The sequence below is a fragment of the Fusarium odoratissimum genome, assembly GCF_000260195.1.
Source record: "Fusarium odoratissimum NRRL 54006 unplaced genomic scaffold supercont1.36, whole genome shotgun sequence".
NCBI classification, from domain to species: domain Eukaryota; kingdom Fungi; phylum Ascomycota; class Sordariomycetes; order Hypocreales; family Nectriaceae; genus Fusarium; species Fusarium odoratissimum.
Window position 1 is genome coordinate 254,428 of NW_022158719.1, and position 14,137 is coordinate 268,564.

A 14,137-nucleotide genomic window follows, 5' to 3' on the forward strand; every position below is an offset into this window, starting at 1 on the left:
GTTACCTTGAGTACGCAATTTTATTATTCCAGTGGCGCGTTTCCTTTGATGCAGGTACGAAAATAGCTTGCCCCTCTAGCCTCATTCAGAGGTAAAAGAATAGCACGTCAACGGCTTGTATTTATGCCAAAATTTCTTGAGTATTCCTGTTAAGTCTCAGCATTAGGGCGGCTTGCAGACAACAGACTACTATCTTATTCTTCTCATCTCATCGTCACAACTTGACAATGCATTTGTGACCTTTGGGCGCAATCAAGAACCTGTTCTCCATCTCCATCATTGCATCAGTCATCTCAGGACTTAGCGTAGCGCCACGGCATTCACGGAAGAATAGCGCGGCACCAAGTCGCAACTCCATCCAAGCCAAGTGTAGACCGATACAAATTCGTGATCCAGCGCCGAATGGAGAAAAGGCGGTCTTTTGTGCCGCTGTCAGCGTTGATTTGTCCATGAAACGATAGCCATTGAACCTTGTTGTTATGTCAGCGTGGAATTCTCCAAGTAAGCCAGTATGACCATACCTCTGTGCATCGTCAAAGATGTTTCCGTTGCGGTGCAGTGTGAACGCTTGGGTGCTGACAACAGTACCGGGAGGGATGTAATGACCGCAAACATCAAGACCCTTGCCAGGCACGACACGCGGAAGAGCACCAGGAGCTGCGCCATACAGGCGAAGTGTCTCTTCAATCACACTGTTGAGGAGTGGAGCACTCTTGAGCTCTTCAAAGGTCAGCTCATCACTGAGCTCTGAAATCTCACGTTCCAGTTCAGCTTGAAGCTGGGGCTGCTTGAGAACGGCCCAGACGAGATACGTCAAGGTCACAGCCGTTGTGTCTGATCCAGCGACGATGAGATTGCTCGCTTCTTGCTGCACGCTTGATGTGGAGAGATTCGTCTTTTCCTGACTGTCAGACTCGGCCAGCATTTGGCTAAACAGATTCGCCTTGCTGAGGCCGTCCCCTGCGCTCTGCATATTTCGCACAGCTATGGAACCGTGCTCAAAGACAACGCTGTCGGCACTGAGGAACTTCTTCAAACCTGGAAAGGGCAGACGCCGAAGAATTGGATAAACCCATGACAGTTCGGCTCGGATGCCGCTCACAAGAAGCGCGGACTGGACTGCATCAATGTAGGGAGTTTGCTAGAGTCGGTTAGTCGAGCTCGAGGCCTGTTACACTCAGACAGGATGGCGTAGTTACCTTGCCCAGCTCCAGCATTCGAAATGATTCTCCAAATGAAAGATGAGCGATCACATCTGTCGCCATAAGAGTCCACCACTTAAACACATCCGCCCCAGTACTTTGAGCATCTCGCTTGATGTTGCTCACTGCAAGCTCAGTCTTGTGTCGGATTTCCGACTCCCAATTGGCTAATAACGAGCTGACACTGAAAGCACGAGCAAACAATCGTCTTCTAGCAGCATGCTGATGAGGATCTCTCATGTCAAAGATGCCCGGTTCTCGGTCCGGAACCACGCCATCGTACCAGGCAGACTTGAGAAAGCCAGAACCAATCTTGTGAATTTTGGAGAACGCTTCCAGGTCGCTTACTGCAACCTCACCTGGCGAAACGCGGACGACTGGCCCATAGCGCTGGTGCAGTAAGTGAATGTAATGAACGCGGTTGCCAGCGAGAATCTGCCGTTTGAGGACGAGGTGAGTGAAATGAGTGTACCAGGGCCCAGGTAAGCCGCGGAGAGGAGACTTGAAGGCGTTGACCAAGGCATAGAGGACTGTGCCGACGAGAAAGACGCCGGCCAATAATGGTAAACTGAGATGATTCGCGATATACATAGCTGCGTTGGTCCTCGAAGAGATAAGTCTAGGTTCCCATCGACCCGTTGGAGGTGTCAACCTCTTATAGCTCCGGCATTTATGAAGATCTCCCCGTGGGGCCCTGGGGCCTAGTGTCGCGGGGTATCATCCGAAATGGGGCATCGGAATCAACGGGCTAGGAGTATCGGTATAGTGGGGGTCACTTAGCCGACGGACTTCTTCAAAATACCGAAGCGGCCGAGACGGGCCCGTCAGTCGCTCCGGAAAGCCATTGTCGTGATTGGATATCTATCTCCAGAGTTATTTCCATTACCCCAGAGGACCTTGCACTAGTGGTGTTCTGGTTGGATGAATTGAGGGGAACAGAACCAAGGTTCGGACCCCTCTGTCCACAACCCGATGGCCCGAATCTCTCAGCTCAATCCGGTCAAGCTGATGAGAAGTCCAGTCTTTAAACGATGGTGTTTGCCAGAACTTATGGTGAAGATTCTCAAAATCTGCCCAGCTTTCTTATAAACAAAACATTCTCCATGATATATTCCAGCCACCAAGGCCGCATTCGTAACCAGTGACCCCATTCTCAGTGCCTATTCACCATTAGTTCGTGGAATCTTTCTGGAGAGGCTTATATTGTGAAAAAGTACGTCTTGTCCTCGTCATGTGCTTTAGCCGCCTAAGTAACCTAATAGCCAGCAATCACCTATGCAGTAGCCATGAGTTTGCGAAGCGCATCAGCAACCTCTTGAACAGAACTGTAGTCCAGTTTCCAAAGTCCCCGGATGATGTGTTGCGCCGGATTGTCCTCACTTACATGTGGATACTCCCCACGCATTAGCTTCTCCTGCAATTCCTCGATTTCAACATTGCCATACGGTACTTCCCACTCAGTGATCTCACAGATACCAGTGCCCAGTGCAAACAATTCCTTCTCAAACGTGCTTCTTCCTGGGCAAGGGGGATCTGTAGTAGGGATGCAGTAGCGAGGCTCACAGGCAAAGAGCAGGTCTGGATATACATCGCATAGACTGGAGCCGGCAAAGTCGCTGAGTTTGATGTGGTGGTCATCAAAGAGAAGGATGCTCTGTGTCGAGATGTCACCCCATATCACGCCTCGGCTATGCACATACTGCAGGGTGTCCGCAAGATCCAATGCAATCCTCAACCGCTGGGCCATAGGCAGTGCATCGCCCTGAAGGATGCGCTGACGGAGGCTGCCGTGAGGGGCTCTCTCAAGTTTCAAGGCCCAGGCTTCTCTCTCTCCCCGGGCTACACCCATGGGCTCTGATTCTTCGCCTTTGGCAGCGGGGAGGTATGCAACACCAAATGATTTAAGAGTATTTGCGTGCGGGCCTAAGGCATCGCATATGGCGGCTTCGCGTTTGAAGGTCTCGCTTGTATCTTCAGCACAAGCTGCGTGGTCATATATCTCCCCGTCTAACCAGAAGCCAGTGGCTTTTATTGCAACTTGAGGCTCGGATTTGTCGGCGTAAATGATGCTGAGAGCGGTCCGCCCCAAGGGCTCGAGTCTTGCTCGAATGGCTGGGCCAGCTTCCCGATCACTCATTCGCATGGTGGCTAGGATAGAACAGGGAATCGGAAAAACAAATTGCTTGGGCCGACTCAAAATGAAACTAAAGGACTGGGAAATGAACTTTCTTCAATACGATAACAACGAAGAGAGACCGTTGTCAGTATAGGCTCAGTTATCGTCGCATGTCTAAATAGCAAGCGACAGGAATAATATACTGATTTGCTTCGTGACAGTGTTAGTGGGGAGATGCATCACCGGCCGGAATATCTCTTTGCCGGTTACTACCTTTTACAAACATATATGGTAAGGTGGTCAGATTGCGGAACTTGAATAACACGACTTGATCTCACTTGGCCATGAAATAGTTAGAGCTTATGGCTGCTTAGCCTTCCGGCCCAGATACATTCTCAACCATGTAGCCGCCAGGCTGTCACAATCAGTAACCCCAGATCCTCACAACTTATACAAGATCACGTTGAAGAACGTGAATGCCATCCTTCTTGCCAATAGTTTTGAGCTTCTTGGAGTCCTTCTTGTATACCAAATCCAAGAATCCAACCATAATGTCATTGGCCGCCTTCTCAACCTTCCTTCCACTAAGCGTTCCAAATACCTCATGGACCATGGCTTCCGACTTGGCCGGAATCTCAAACTCTGTCAGAAGTAACGGAACATCTGTAAAGGCGTAGTGACGCGTGTGCTTCACCACCATCTCCATCTTGGCAGCATCGATCTTGTCGTAAAATGCATTCCAACCGGGAACTGGATCAGGCGCTGTCGTGTTTGTCCCAACCAGTATGTACGGCGTGCGCTTTAGCCCGTCTTCAACTACAGATCCATACATGGGACCGTCAAAGTTGAGACCTCCAATGACACGGCGATCGCGCTGGGCTGTGACGGCGGCAGTTGATCCACCAAAGGAGTGACCGTACACGGCAACTTTGTGAGGGTCAAAGGTACCAGGGAAGTTGCCGAAGACCTGCTCCACGAGCGTGTGGTTGCAGAGTTGCGAGATTACAAAGGACTCATCTTTGTTTCGGACCTAATCACAAAGTTATTATTGTCCTTCAGGCGCGGCATTTAACCCCGGAGCTTACCTCGAGCTGTCGATACGTCGAGTTCATGTTATCCGGAAACTCAGCAGCAGGCGCGGCAGTCCCATCAGGGAACTCAACCACAAAGGCTTCATAGGTGTGATCCACCGTAAGAATGATATACCCAAGACTTGCAAGCGACCTCGCCATGGCCCCATACACAAGCCTTGAACCTTGGTAACCTGGTGAGAAAAGCGCGACGGGGTATTCCTTCTTTGGCTTATGAAACCTCTTTGGCTTGACACTTGAGATATTGCAGACCTTCATCTCGAAATCCTTGACTATGTTGTCGGGTAGGCCAAGCGTTCCGGCCACCTTGCCATAGGCCTCTGCAGTAAGGGCAGGCACATATGGAACAACTTCATCTTTACAGCCGTATTGGGCGTCGATGGGGAGGTAGGCCGAGACCATGGTACGGCGCTTGGTGTTGGGCTTGGGTGCAAATGTGTCGATACGGTTTGTATCGACCAGCTCGAAACTTTTCACGGCGACATCAAAGGGGCCTGGGGGAGACGGGACAAGCAAGGCCTGTGAAGCCTTGAGAAAGGTAAGAAGGGCAAGAAGATGCATGTTTTGTATTGATGAATTGAAGATATTGTTAAATATCAAGATAAGAGAAGTCAAACAATCGCGGCTACTACTTCGATATTTATACGGCACGCAGTCATGATCCAAGTTTAATGTTATAGGTAAAGCTAAAGACCGATTTCGGTTCTGCAGTGCGCTTAATCTAAAATAAAGACATTTGAGCCGCGACGTATAGCTAAGCCACAACTGAAACCTGCAATCAAGTTACATTGAAATCCTTTGAATCATCAAAAGCTATCGTGTAGTACTTCAATGACCAAATATTCAAGACCGAGCAATTTAAAAAAGGCCCATGTTTGCAGATCCTGCTCGGTCTTTGAGTTTAGGGTAATATAGCGTGATCCTTATCGATAGCGAAACAGGGGCAAAGACCGAGTTACGACAATTAACCAATAACCACTCATCCACTGGAGTAAGCCTACTTTCCCCTTTCAGTACTTACGTACTGCTCAGCTTGTCTGAGCCCCCCAGTGCCACGTTTACGACAGACGAATGATGACATCACGAGCCGAATAGCCGTTGTGAATTTCTATCAGGCATTTGCTCGTATTCTGTCACGGTTTTCGCAACGCATAAGCACGGCGGAACTCGTTGCGCCCTGTGGACACCGCCCTCTGGCTCTGAGTGGTCTATTCGGGCTTGGCAGCAATAAAGCCATCTTAAATCCAAGCGATCCAGTCAATGTAAACACCTCAAGTCACGACCTTGCCTGGAATGAGACACGACAGTGATTTCAATGATCACAGGGCGTAGCAAAATTTCCATGCTCCGTTGACACTTTGCATTGTTCTGGTAATAATAACGCGAAACAACAGCAGTCCACCAGTAGCGAGGACTGCCAAGAGCGCCTCACCGTCATGAGCCTCGGCGGATTTTCAGCTTCGGAAAAGATCGTGAATTGAACAGAAAAAGTCATAAGTAGAGTATAAAACTGCATATTAGATCGTGAATCTGTAACCCAAAGTCCAAAAGCATCTTTCTACTCCCAATCAACATGCCTCTCCCCAATGAACCTGTCAAAGTCACCGGTGGCTGCTCTTGCGGCGCCGTCCGTTATCGTATTGATGTCCCTGCATTGGAAGACCGTCCATTGAACCCTTTCGCCCCTCCGGCCTTTGGTATCAAACTTCCCGGTGCTATAACATGCCACTGCAACGACTGCCGTAGATCGACCGGCTCGTTTCTTGCAGTTGGCATACTTGACGTCCCGGCTCCTATGCTCACAGTATCCGCCATGTCGCCCTCATCTGAATCAAATATCGTCTCTGGTCGAATCCTAGATGTACTTGCAGATGACTATGACTCTGCAAAAGCAGACGCGGATCGTCCCCCATACATCCCAGCCATGAATATCCTCCGCGCAACAGGAGAGACCAAAACTTGGTTGCGCTTCTTTCATTCGTCTAAATGCAGCCCCGATGTATCCCGCAGCTTCTGTGGTCGTTGCGGAACGCAGCTGTGCTTCCACTTCAAACTGGAGCCAGAATATTGCGCTGATGGAAATTTACCCGAGGGATGGCGGGACTCTTTCCATTTGTACCTTGGAACTCTGGATCGCGAGTTTCTCGAGAAGGATTGGTTCAACCCTGACAGTGAAGGAATGTTCAAGTATGGAACACCTCTCAGTCGATGTGTTTCTGCGACGGCCAAGGGTTTGAAGGACTTGCCCAAGATGCAGGAGTTTGATGGTCAGGTTACTGAAGAAGAGTTGGCAACTTTGAGATCTCAGTAGGGCAGTGAAAATAATTTCAACTATCTTGCCCGTAAAGTTAATCCCTATATGAGGCACATGCCAGATACCGTGACACGACGACCAACAGGGATCTGTACCCAGGATTGACCAAGCCTTTTCGCTCCCGACGCTTGCTAATTACTTAATTCAATCGGCTAGATCACAGCGTATAGTATTCCTGGACAGATCTCATTACAAAGCAGGACACAATAATACATTATCTTGCATTCAAACGATCTTATTGGCAAGGTGTGCTTTTTACTCCGCGATTTGTCTAATGAAGGCAAAAGAAAATAAAATAAAATAGCAAAACGGTAAAAGCCTAAATAATTCGTTTCGTTGTCAGGCAATTTATCCTTCAGCAGCTTTGTAATGCTATATATCGCGATTAACTATAACTGCCTACATCAATTATCTGTATAATTAAATAGAAAAATAGACATAATAAGTACTCTGATGGGTTACTAATATGAAATAACTCTAAGTGAAAAGAATATTTTTAACTGCGCTTATTAGCGTTTGCTATGTCCTAAAAGTCGGTTTATAAATCCTTTCTCTGGTTTAGATTCGAAACAGTTGATAAGAATTCTCCCATAGGCCTTTTCCCATTCATCCACTGGTAGTTCTGCCGTCTGCTTTAGCGCACAGTTCAAACAGATGCTACCACTGCATAGAAATGTGGGATTGTCGCCACTAAGTGCAAGAGTAATGTTGAACTTGATAGATGAGTCCAGCACGTGAGTAACGCGGATGGGCTTCGCCATTTTGCTGGAAATCTTCTTTGCCTTGGACCTAGTCGTCCTCGTGCTCTCGGATGGCACAGCTCCCTCAGCCAACTTCGGTACCGGTACACCCCATCTTCCCAGGGCCTCATCAAATCGATAGAGCTCAACAGAAAGACCACGAGGTATTGTGCCGGCTCTGTTAGGGGAGTGGTTACATCTCAGGTGGTGTATACCACGAGCTAGTTTGAGGATTGCCCGGCTCGGATCAATCATGCGAGAGTGGGATTCAGAAGATACTCTCATCAAGAGCTTGTATCTTGTACTTGCTACAGACATGAGCATGAAATCATGGCGTACGCTGCACTTGTCTGCTGTAAGCTGGATCTCTGAACCTCCATCCCGTACAGGCATCTTGAATAGATTTTCATAGTCACTGACATCTTCGGTATGTTGCGTTTCAATAACTGAGGTATCTCGTGCGATTGCCTGAAATCGCACATTTTCGGTTGTTTGGATAGGGATTCCGAGGCGGCCCTGGACGACTTCCAATCGAAAGCATCTGCGCAAGTTGAGCCTTTCTGTGAGGTCAATCCATGGTGCGACGACAGCAATATCGCCATGCTGTACAGCGATTATGGTAGTCCCCAGGTGTTGCATGAAAGGATGGGGAATATCAATGGGGGAATCATTGTAGGTTGCGTCGGTCAACTTGTCCAGAGGCGGACAGCCAAGAAAGTTCTGGCAAACTGTAGAAAGAACAGTGTGCCACTGCAAGTTACCCTCGAGGTTGCTTGGGTCAAAGACACAGTCATCGATAGCGTCAAGAAGAATTTCCATTGCGCCAGAGTCGCCTGCTGTGGCTGCGCTGCATCCCGAGATATCTGGCGCTCCGAAGGCGTCGGCTACCCCATGGGCGAAATACAGCATGGTCTCCATAAAAGCAGTGTATCTGAGGCAGTGCTCGTCCCAGATAAATGCCGGATCATCTTTCGCGCAGTTGCCGCACTTGCATGATAGTTTCGCTTGATCGATTAGATCTTGTAGAATGGGAAAATATCGAAGCAAGATCAAGGGCTTCTCTTCAAAGACTGTATTGTCAATTTGTCCCCTCGATAACTCTGAGGCGTTGTCCATATCCATGATATCAGAGAAGGCTTCTCTTTCTGGGGATGCTGACTCCCCGGGGGGAGAGAATACCACAAAGTTTCTCCCAAGCTCGCCACACGTGTTGACAAGTAGTTGTGGTGTTCTTCCCAGCAAATCTGCCACTCGCTCGATCGGCCTGTCTCCGGCATCATCCGGTGCTAGTAAGACCTTGAAGCTAAGTCTTGAACCCATGGATTCTTTCTTGATGGGCAGCGAGCAAAACCATCTTAGTAACTCCTGACCGGTTCGAAGTGACTGGATTTCCATTCTTTTTCGACATCCTTGTGGATATCTAAATGGGCTCTCATACAGTTTTGTTCTGACCCGAGGCTCCGACCCCAGTGTCTGAATATTGTCGTATTCGCCTGTAAAGAGTGATCTTAGATCGCCCGCTACGTTCTCCATCACTTCGAAACTATTGGCTTGGCTGTGTTCGATTGGACAACACCCTTGCCCAGCCTCGTCCATGGAACAGAATCTCTTGACACGAAGTTCCACAGTGCTGTCTGCCTGGCCGAGTGTTCTGTCATAAATAACGCTGCCACTAACCACAACACGCAGCCGACCGCTAAAATGCCAGGTGAGCCACAGCGTAAGATTTGTGAGTAGGAGTTCACTGTGGAGAATTATTTCTCTTGGTGGGTTGCAGAGTTTACTTAGAACAACTGCCAGCTTGTAGCTTGCGATATTATGCCCACGTTTGCAGGCCCACTTCAGCTCTGTGGGCAGACGCGGGCATTCTGTATCAGATCCAATGATTCCCGAGTTGGCGATATGAAGCCAGTTGCTATCGATTACCTTTGAGACTATCTCTTCAAGCTGGAGCATTTCGGGATGGTAGGCCAGTTCATACTCGGTCAGCAGCTTTTGTCCAGGTCGCGAGGCGAGGATGATGAGTGACGATACTGTCATTTTGATGAATCGCTCATCATGGTAGCGGAAAAGACAACAAATAGTCGAGGTGAGCCATCGTTGGAAAGGATCTCCAGCAATAAGTCGCCCAAGAGCACCTGAGGGCTGTGCCCATAGTGGTACGACTGATGGCCTCGGTCTTCGATCGCTGACTGCATCAAAGAAACCGCCAACTTCTCTTTGTTCATTGGGGCGAACAAGTGCTCTCGTCGACTTGAGAAATTTCGTGAGCTCCATCTCATCAAGCCCTTCTTTCCCAAGCCAGTACCCAACTTCCTTGAGGATCAAAGAGTAACCTTCAGCACGGTTGGAAACCTGAGTGAGAACTGTTATGAGATCAATGCCTCTAGCCGTGATATCCATGCCTTTAGCGACCAGGTCAAGGTTTGAACTCATACTGTAATTGTAGAGAAAAAGCTTTCGTATAAAGAGGGTTGATTAAAAGAAGTTGGGTTTGCAAATATCAGGCTTCGAAGACCTGATTCAGATAAGAGCTGAAAGCGCAAGTCGTGATGTGGCTGCTTATCCAAGAACAACTATCCAATCAATTACGCCACCATCATATGACGGGTTTCAACCCCCTCATTTACTAAAACTAGAGTACAAATCGAAGTTGGATAAACACCATTTGCCGGTTTATTTAAATACAGAACTTATATTTAAAGGCTCTAAAACAAAACTGTAAGATAACCCTAAAATATTTCTAACTAAAATTAAAACCAAGCTCTTAAGAGGATAGAAACATAAGACAGGGGAAAATACTTCTTACAAGTCTAGTTATATTAATAGAGATCGTGATGGCTACAGAGCCCGTGGTCAGCATAACCATGCATCATGCTTGGCTTCTGAAAAGGCACAGGCTCCCATAAAGACGTTGCCATCGTCCACTGGCTGAGAGACAGGTGTACTCATGAAGTCAAGACGCATACGCAACCAGATATTCACCTTGGGCGCGGGGCGGAAACTTGATCTGTAGAATAGCATATCTGGCTGCGCCTTATAGTCCCTGTTATTTAAAATACAACTATAGGTTAATGAAATAACTGTTATTATAAGATATAATCTAGCAAGGGTTTAATAGTCATTTTACTAACACAGAGCTGGCGGTTTTAATATCTTAATAAGGCGGTAAAAGATGTAAGAACTGGCTTAAAACTTTGAAAAGTCAATAGAATTATCAGAAGACGTTACAAGAACTAGTTTCAAGTGTGGAGATTTACATAGAGCCCGTTAGCTTTCCTTATGTTCTACCTGAACTACACCCGCCTTCTCGTTCGCGTCCATTCGACCCACGTAATTATCCGTATCTGCCTGCTGTAGATCTGTGACATAGCGTTTGAACTTCCATGCCGATATCCTCTTCTCAAACAGCTCATCTAGCTGCTCCAAGCTTCGGCCTTTAGTTTCCGGAATGAAGAAGTATGTAAAGACAGCCAAGATGAAGTTACTACCAGCCCAGATATAACAATACTTGGGACCCCAGTTGAGTGCCTCAGGGTTGATGAAGTACGGCGTACAATACGAGCACAACCATGAAGCCAAGAAGCTTGTACCCTGGGAAAAGCCTACTGTCTGTGCTCTCAGTCGCTGAGAAGGTATTTCAGTCTGCAGGGCCCATAGTACAGGACCTTGGCCAATACCATAAACCCAGGTGAAGACGATACTTAACCCAACAAGAACCTTCCCAGCAGTTGGTGACCCCGCGGGAGAAACGGTGTAGGCGACTGCCATACCCAGCATCAAACCTGAGTTGAGAAGGGAGGTACCAAGGAGAAGATGTCGACGGTTGAAAAAGCGCACAGCGGGGAAAGAGAGCATATTTCCCGTAAGGGCGATGGCGAGAGATACCATGACCCACTTGAAAGGTGAACCAATTCGTGCCTGAACAAAGAAGAAGACTGAGAAGGCCGAGATGAAGTAGATACCAGTACTAGCCTGGCCAACGGCTGTCGCAATGCTGAGAAGAGTGCGTCGCAAGTCGGTGCCACGGAAAGCGTCAAGCAGCTGAGTAGTGGAACGCATCTCAGTCTCTTCCAGCCAAGCATTCTTCATAATCATGATGTCCTCACGAATTCTTTCATCATCGGTTATACCCCGCAGCTTTCGAACTGCAGCCTCGGCCTTATCGTCCTGACCCTTGGAGATGTAATAGCGAGGAGTCTCTGGTAGGAATATCAGTCCTACGGACATCATGACTGGAACAACAAACATGACCGCAAGAGGTATCTGGTATGACAGGCGACTGAGCATGCCCTGAGTTCCGTTGTCGACGGCAATACCGACAAGAGCACCAATATTAATCTGCAAGACGACCAAGCCAATAGCCGCACCTCGAAGATACGCTGGTGTCGACTCTCCGATATAGACCGCTGAAAAGGTACTGTAGAAGCCGTTGGAGAATCCAAGCATGATACGACCGAAGTACAATGCGGCGAGATGCGTGCTTCCCATTTGTGCAGCGACTGAGACTACGCCAAAAAGCGAAGCGATCCAGAGACCAACTCGAGGGCTGATGAAACGACCAAAGTTGAAGATAAGGATGCATGCTGCCAGGGCACCAAGACTGATAAGGCTCTGTAGGAGAGTTTGGACTTTGGTGGTGATGTTGTAACCGATTGGGTTTGTGGGCTGTTCAGAGATATGGTCAGAGTCATGCGTTCATTTGAGTGTAGGGGAACTGGCTGCAGAATAATACACGTACATCAACATAGCCGAAGACGATGAGAAAGCCCGGCATGGATTGGAAGCCAGAAACGGCAGCTGAGTCAAACCCGTATTGGAACTGAGCCAAGGCAATGAAGAAGCAAATGGCGATCAATCGCTTCTCGCTCCATAGCGAATTGAGTCGACCTCTAGCAGAGGTTTGACTCTCCATGTTGAAGGTGTATTTTCTGTTTTCCAGCTACTAGGCGATAAAGTTGGATGAGAGAAGGGACTTAGATTGTCCTTGCATCGGAAGTGGAGAGGAAGGATCAGCGATATATCCTTTTATCAGCATCGCACATGTTCTGGGCCCTGTTAGACGCGTCGCATCGCTTCCCCAGATCTTACCCCGCGATCTAACACTCGGCACGATAACAAATTTTGGCTTGGGTTAGCGTTAAGCGATGCATTCCCCAGCTTTACAAAGCTATTGGTAAATTTAGTGCCATCGGCGGTATGCATCCGACAGAGCAACAACAGCCGAACTATCGAGGCTGATAATCTCCCCCCTCACTGGAGGCTGACAGCCACTCCCGATATAGCTAGCCTGCAGGTATAAGACAGCGTTGAGATCCAATGGGCTTCAGCAGGTACCTCTTAGCAGACTGCTATTGTTTACTGTACATTGAGTTCCCTGTTCTACTGCAAATCTATCTGAAGCGTCGCTAGAGTAGCGAAATACTGCCAGCATGGATACCGAAAGTGTCATGAAACAGCTCAAAGCTATGGAGGCAAAGATTGAAAAGCTCACAGGTAATCATCACCTTTATAAGTCATTTGCTTTGACTAACCTTACGTGCTGCAGCTGAGGCGGATGTACGAAAACTGCAGCATATCTACGGATATTACCTTGACAAATGTCTTTACAAAGAGGTATGCACCGCCTCCAACCAATGTGATCCCAGTAAACACATCACTAACACGATAAGGTGGTGGATCTGTTCTCAGACTCGCCAGATGCATACGTGCAGTTCCTAAATGGACGCTTCAGAGGCAAAGACTCCATCCGTCGGCTTTTCATCGACAGATGGTCCAATTACTTCGTCGGTGGCCGCAACGGCCCCATCCACGGCTGGCTTCTAGACCACTTCATCGGCCAAGACGTCGTAGACTTCCAGCCCGGAACAAACATCGCCAAATACCGCGGCAGAACCCTCATGAGCGCCGGCACCCACAAGACCCTATCCCCCGAATACCCCGGCGGTCAGCGTCAGTGGTGGGAGGGCGGTGTCTACGAGAACGAGTACATCAAAGAAGACGGGGTCTGGAAGATCTTCCGTCTGCGGTACCACCCCTTCTGGCACGGGAGTGTTGAGCAGGGCTGGCAGAATGCAGATCGGTTTGTGCCCTTGTTTAAGGAGACGTACCCGGCGAATCAGCAGGGCCCTGATGACTTGTGGGAGGGGGCGGATCTGTGGCCTGATACTAGGGTTGTGCCGTTTCATTACGTGCATCCTGTTACGGGGAGGCAGGTGGCGGAGGAGGATTTGCAGGCGCCCAAGTGGAGGGAGCCAGCGAGTAGTGCTCCGCCCGCAAGAGTTATTGACGACTGGACTGTTTGATATACATGCGTTGTGCACATGATGGCTATAGTAGTAGAAAATATTACACTTCATTGGCCACCTTTGTGCAATCACATGTCTCACGCAATGAGTGAGGAATCAAGCCCCGATTTAGTAGCCATAGCATTTACATTATAAGCAAGTTCACGGTCACCGATCCTCGAGCAAAAGGGCATACAGCTGTTTGACTTGCTTCACACGTACCTCGTCAGATCTATGAAGGAAAACATATCTCTCGACTTGGAAGACCTTATCGCCATTTCATCTTGGTCAGAAGCTACCGAAGCGAGGATTCGGTGGCTTGAATAGCGACAAACAGAGCCAGGTCTGGAAGCCTACAGTCCGGAGACGAAGGAGGGGGCTGGGACT

The 14,137-nt window shown here is 48.5% G+C and overlaps 7 protein-coding genes across 7 annotated transcripts; 2 read left to right on the forward strand and 5 right to left on the reverse strand.

Moving 5' to 3' along the window:
- Positions 1–214: 214 nt before the first annotated feature.
- On the reverse strand, positions 215–1,793 carry FOIG_13852 (uncharacterized protein; the record flags this gene model as incomplete). Its single annotated transcript, XM_031215026.1, has 3 exons — positions 215–470; positions 522–1,141; positions 1,200–1,793. 3 exons carry the CDS (start codon positions 1,791–1,793, stop codon positions 215–217), a joined length of 1,470 nt encoding a protein of 489 aa, XP_031055297.1.
- A 682-nt stretch (positions 1,794–2,475) lies between these two features.
- Positions 2,476–3,345, reverse strand: FOIG_13853 (serine/threonine protein kinase; the record flags this gene model as incomplete). Its single annotated transcript, XM_031215027.1, has 1 exon — positions 2,476–3,345. One exon carries the CDS (start codon positions 3,343–3,345, stop codon positions 2,476–2,478), a length of 870 nt encoding a protein of 289 aa, XP_031055298.1.
- Positions 3,346–3,766: 421 nt separating this feature from the next.
- FOIG_13854 (uncharacterized protein) lies at positions 3,767–4,970 on the reverse strand (the record flags this gene model as incomplete). The annotated part of the gene is made up of 2 exons (XM_031215028.1): positions 3,767–4,348; positions 4,404–4,970. 2 exons carry the CDS (start codon positions 4,968–4,970, stop codon positions 3,767–3,769), a joined length of 1,149 nt encoding a protein of 382 aa, XP_031055299.1.
- A 1,012-nt stretch (positions 4,971–5,982) lies between these two features.
- FOIG_13855 (uncharacterized protein) lies at positions 5,983–6,720 on the forward strand (the record flags this gene model as incomplete). Its single annotated transcript, XM_031215029.1, has 1 exon — positions 5,983–6,720. One exon carries the CDS (start codon positions 5,983–5,985, stop codon positions 6,718–6,720), a length of 738 nt encoding a protein of 245 aa, XP_031055300.1.
- A 512-nt stretch (positions 6,721–7,232) lies between these two features.
- FOIG_13856 (uncharacterized protein) lies at positions 7,233–9,899 on the reverse strand (the record flags this gene model as incomplete). The annotated part of the gene is made up of 1 exon (XM_031215030.1): positions 7,233–9,899. The coding sequence occupies one exon, from the start codon at positions 9,897–9,899 to the stop codon at positions 7,233–7,235; it is 2,667 nt and encodes an 888-aa protein (XP_031055301.1).
- An 834-nt stretch (positions 9,900–10,733) lies between these two features.
- On the reverse strand, positions 10,734–12,378 carry FOIG_13857 (uncharacterized protein; the record flags this gene model as incomplete). The annotated part of the gene is made up of 2 exons (XM_031215031.1): positions 10,734–12,131; positions 12,205–12,378. The coding sequence occupies 2 exons, from the start codon at positions 12,376–12,378 to the stop codon at positions 10,734–10,736; spliced, it is 1,572 nt and encodes a 523-aa protein (XP_031055302.1).
- Positions 12,379–12,895: 517 nt separating this feature from the next.
- On the forward strand, positions 12,896–13,768 carry FOIG_13858 (uncharacterized protein; the record flags this gene model as incomplete). Its single annotated transcript, XM_031215032.1, has 3 exons — positions 12,896–12,959; positions 13,012–13,079; positions 13,136–13,768. 3 exons carry the CDS (start codon positions 12,896–12,898, stop codon positions 13,766–13,768), a joined length of 765 nt encoding a protein of 254 aa, XP_031055303.1.
- Positions 13,769–14,137: the final 369 nt, after the last annotated feature.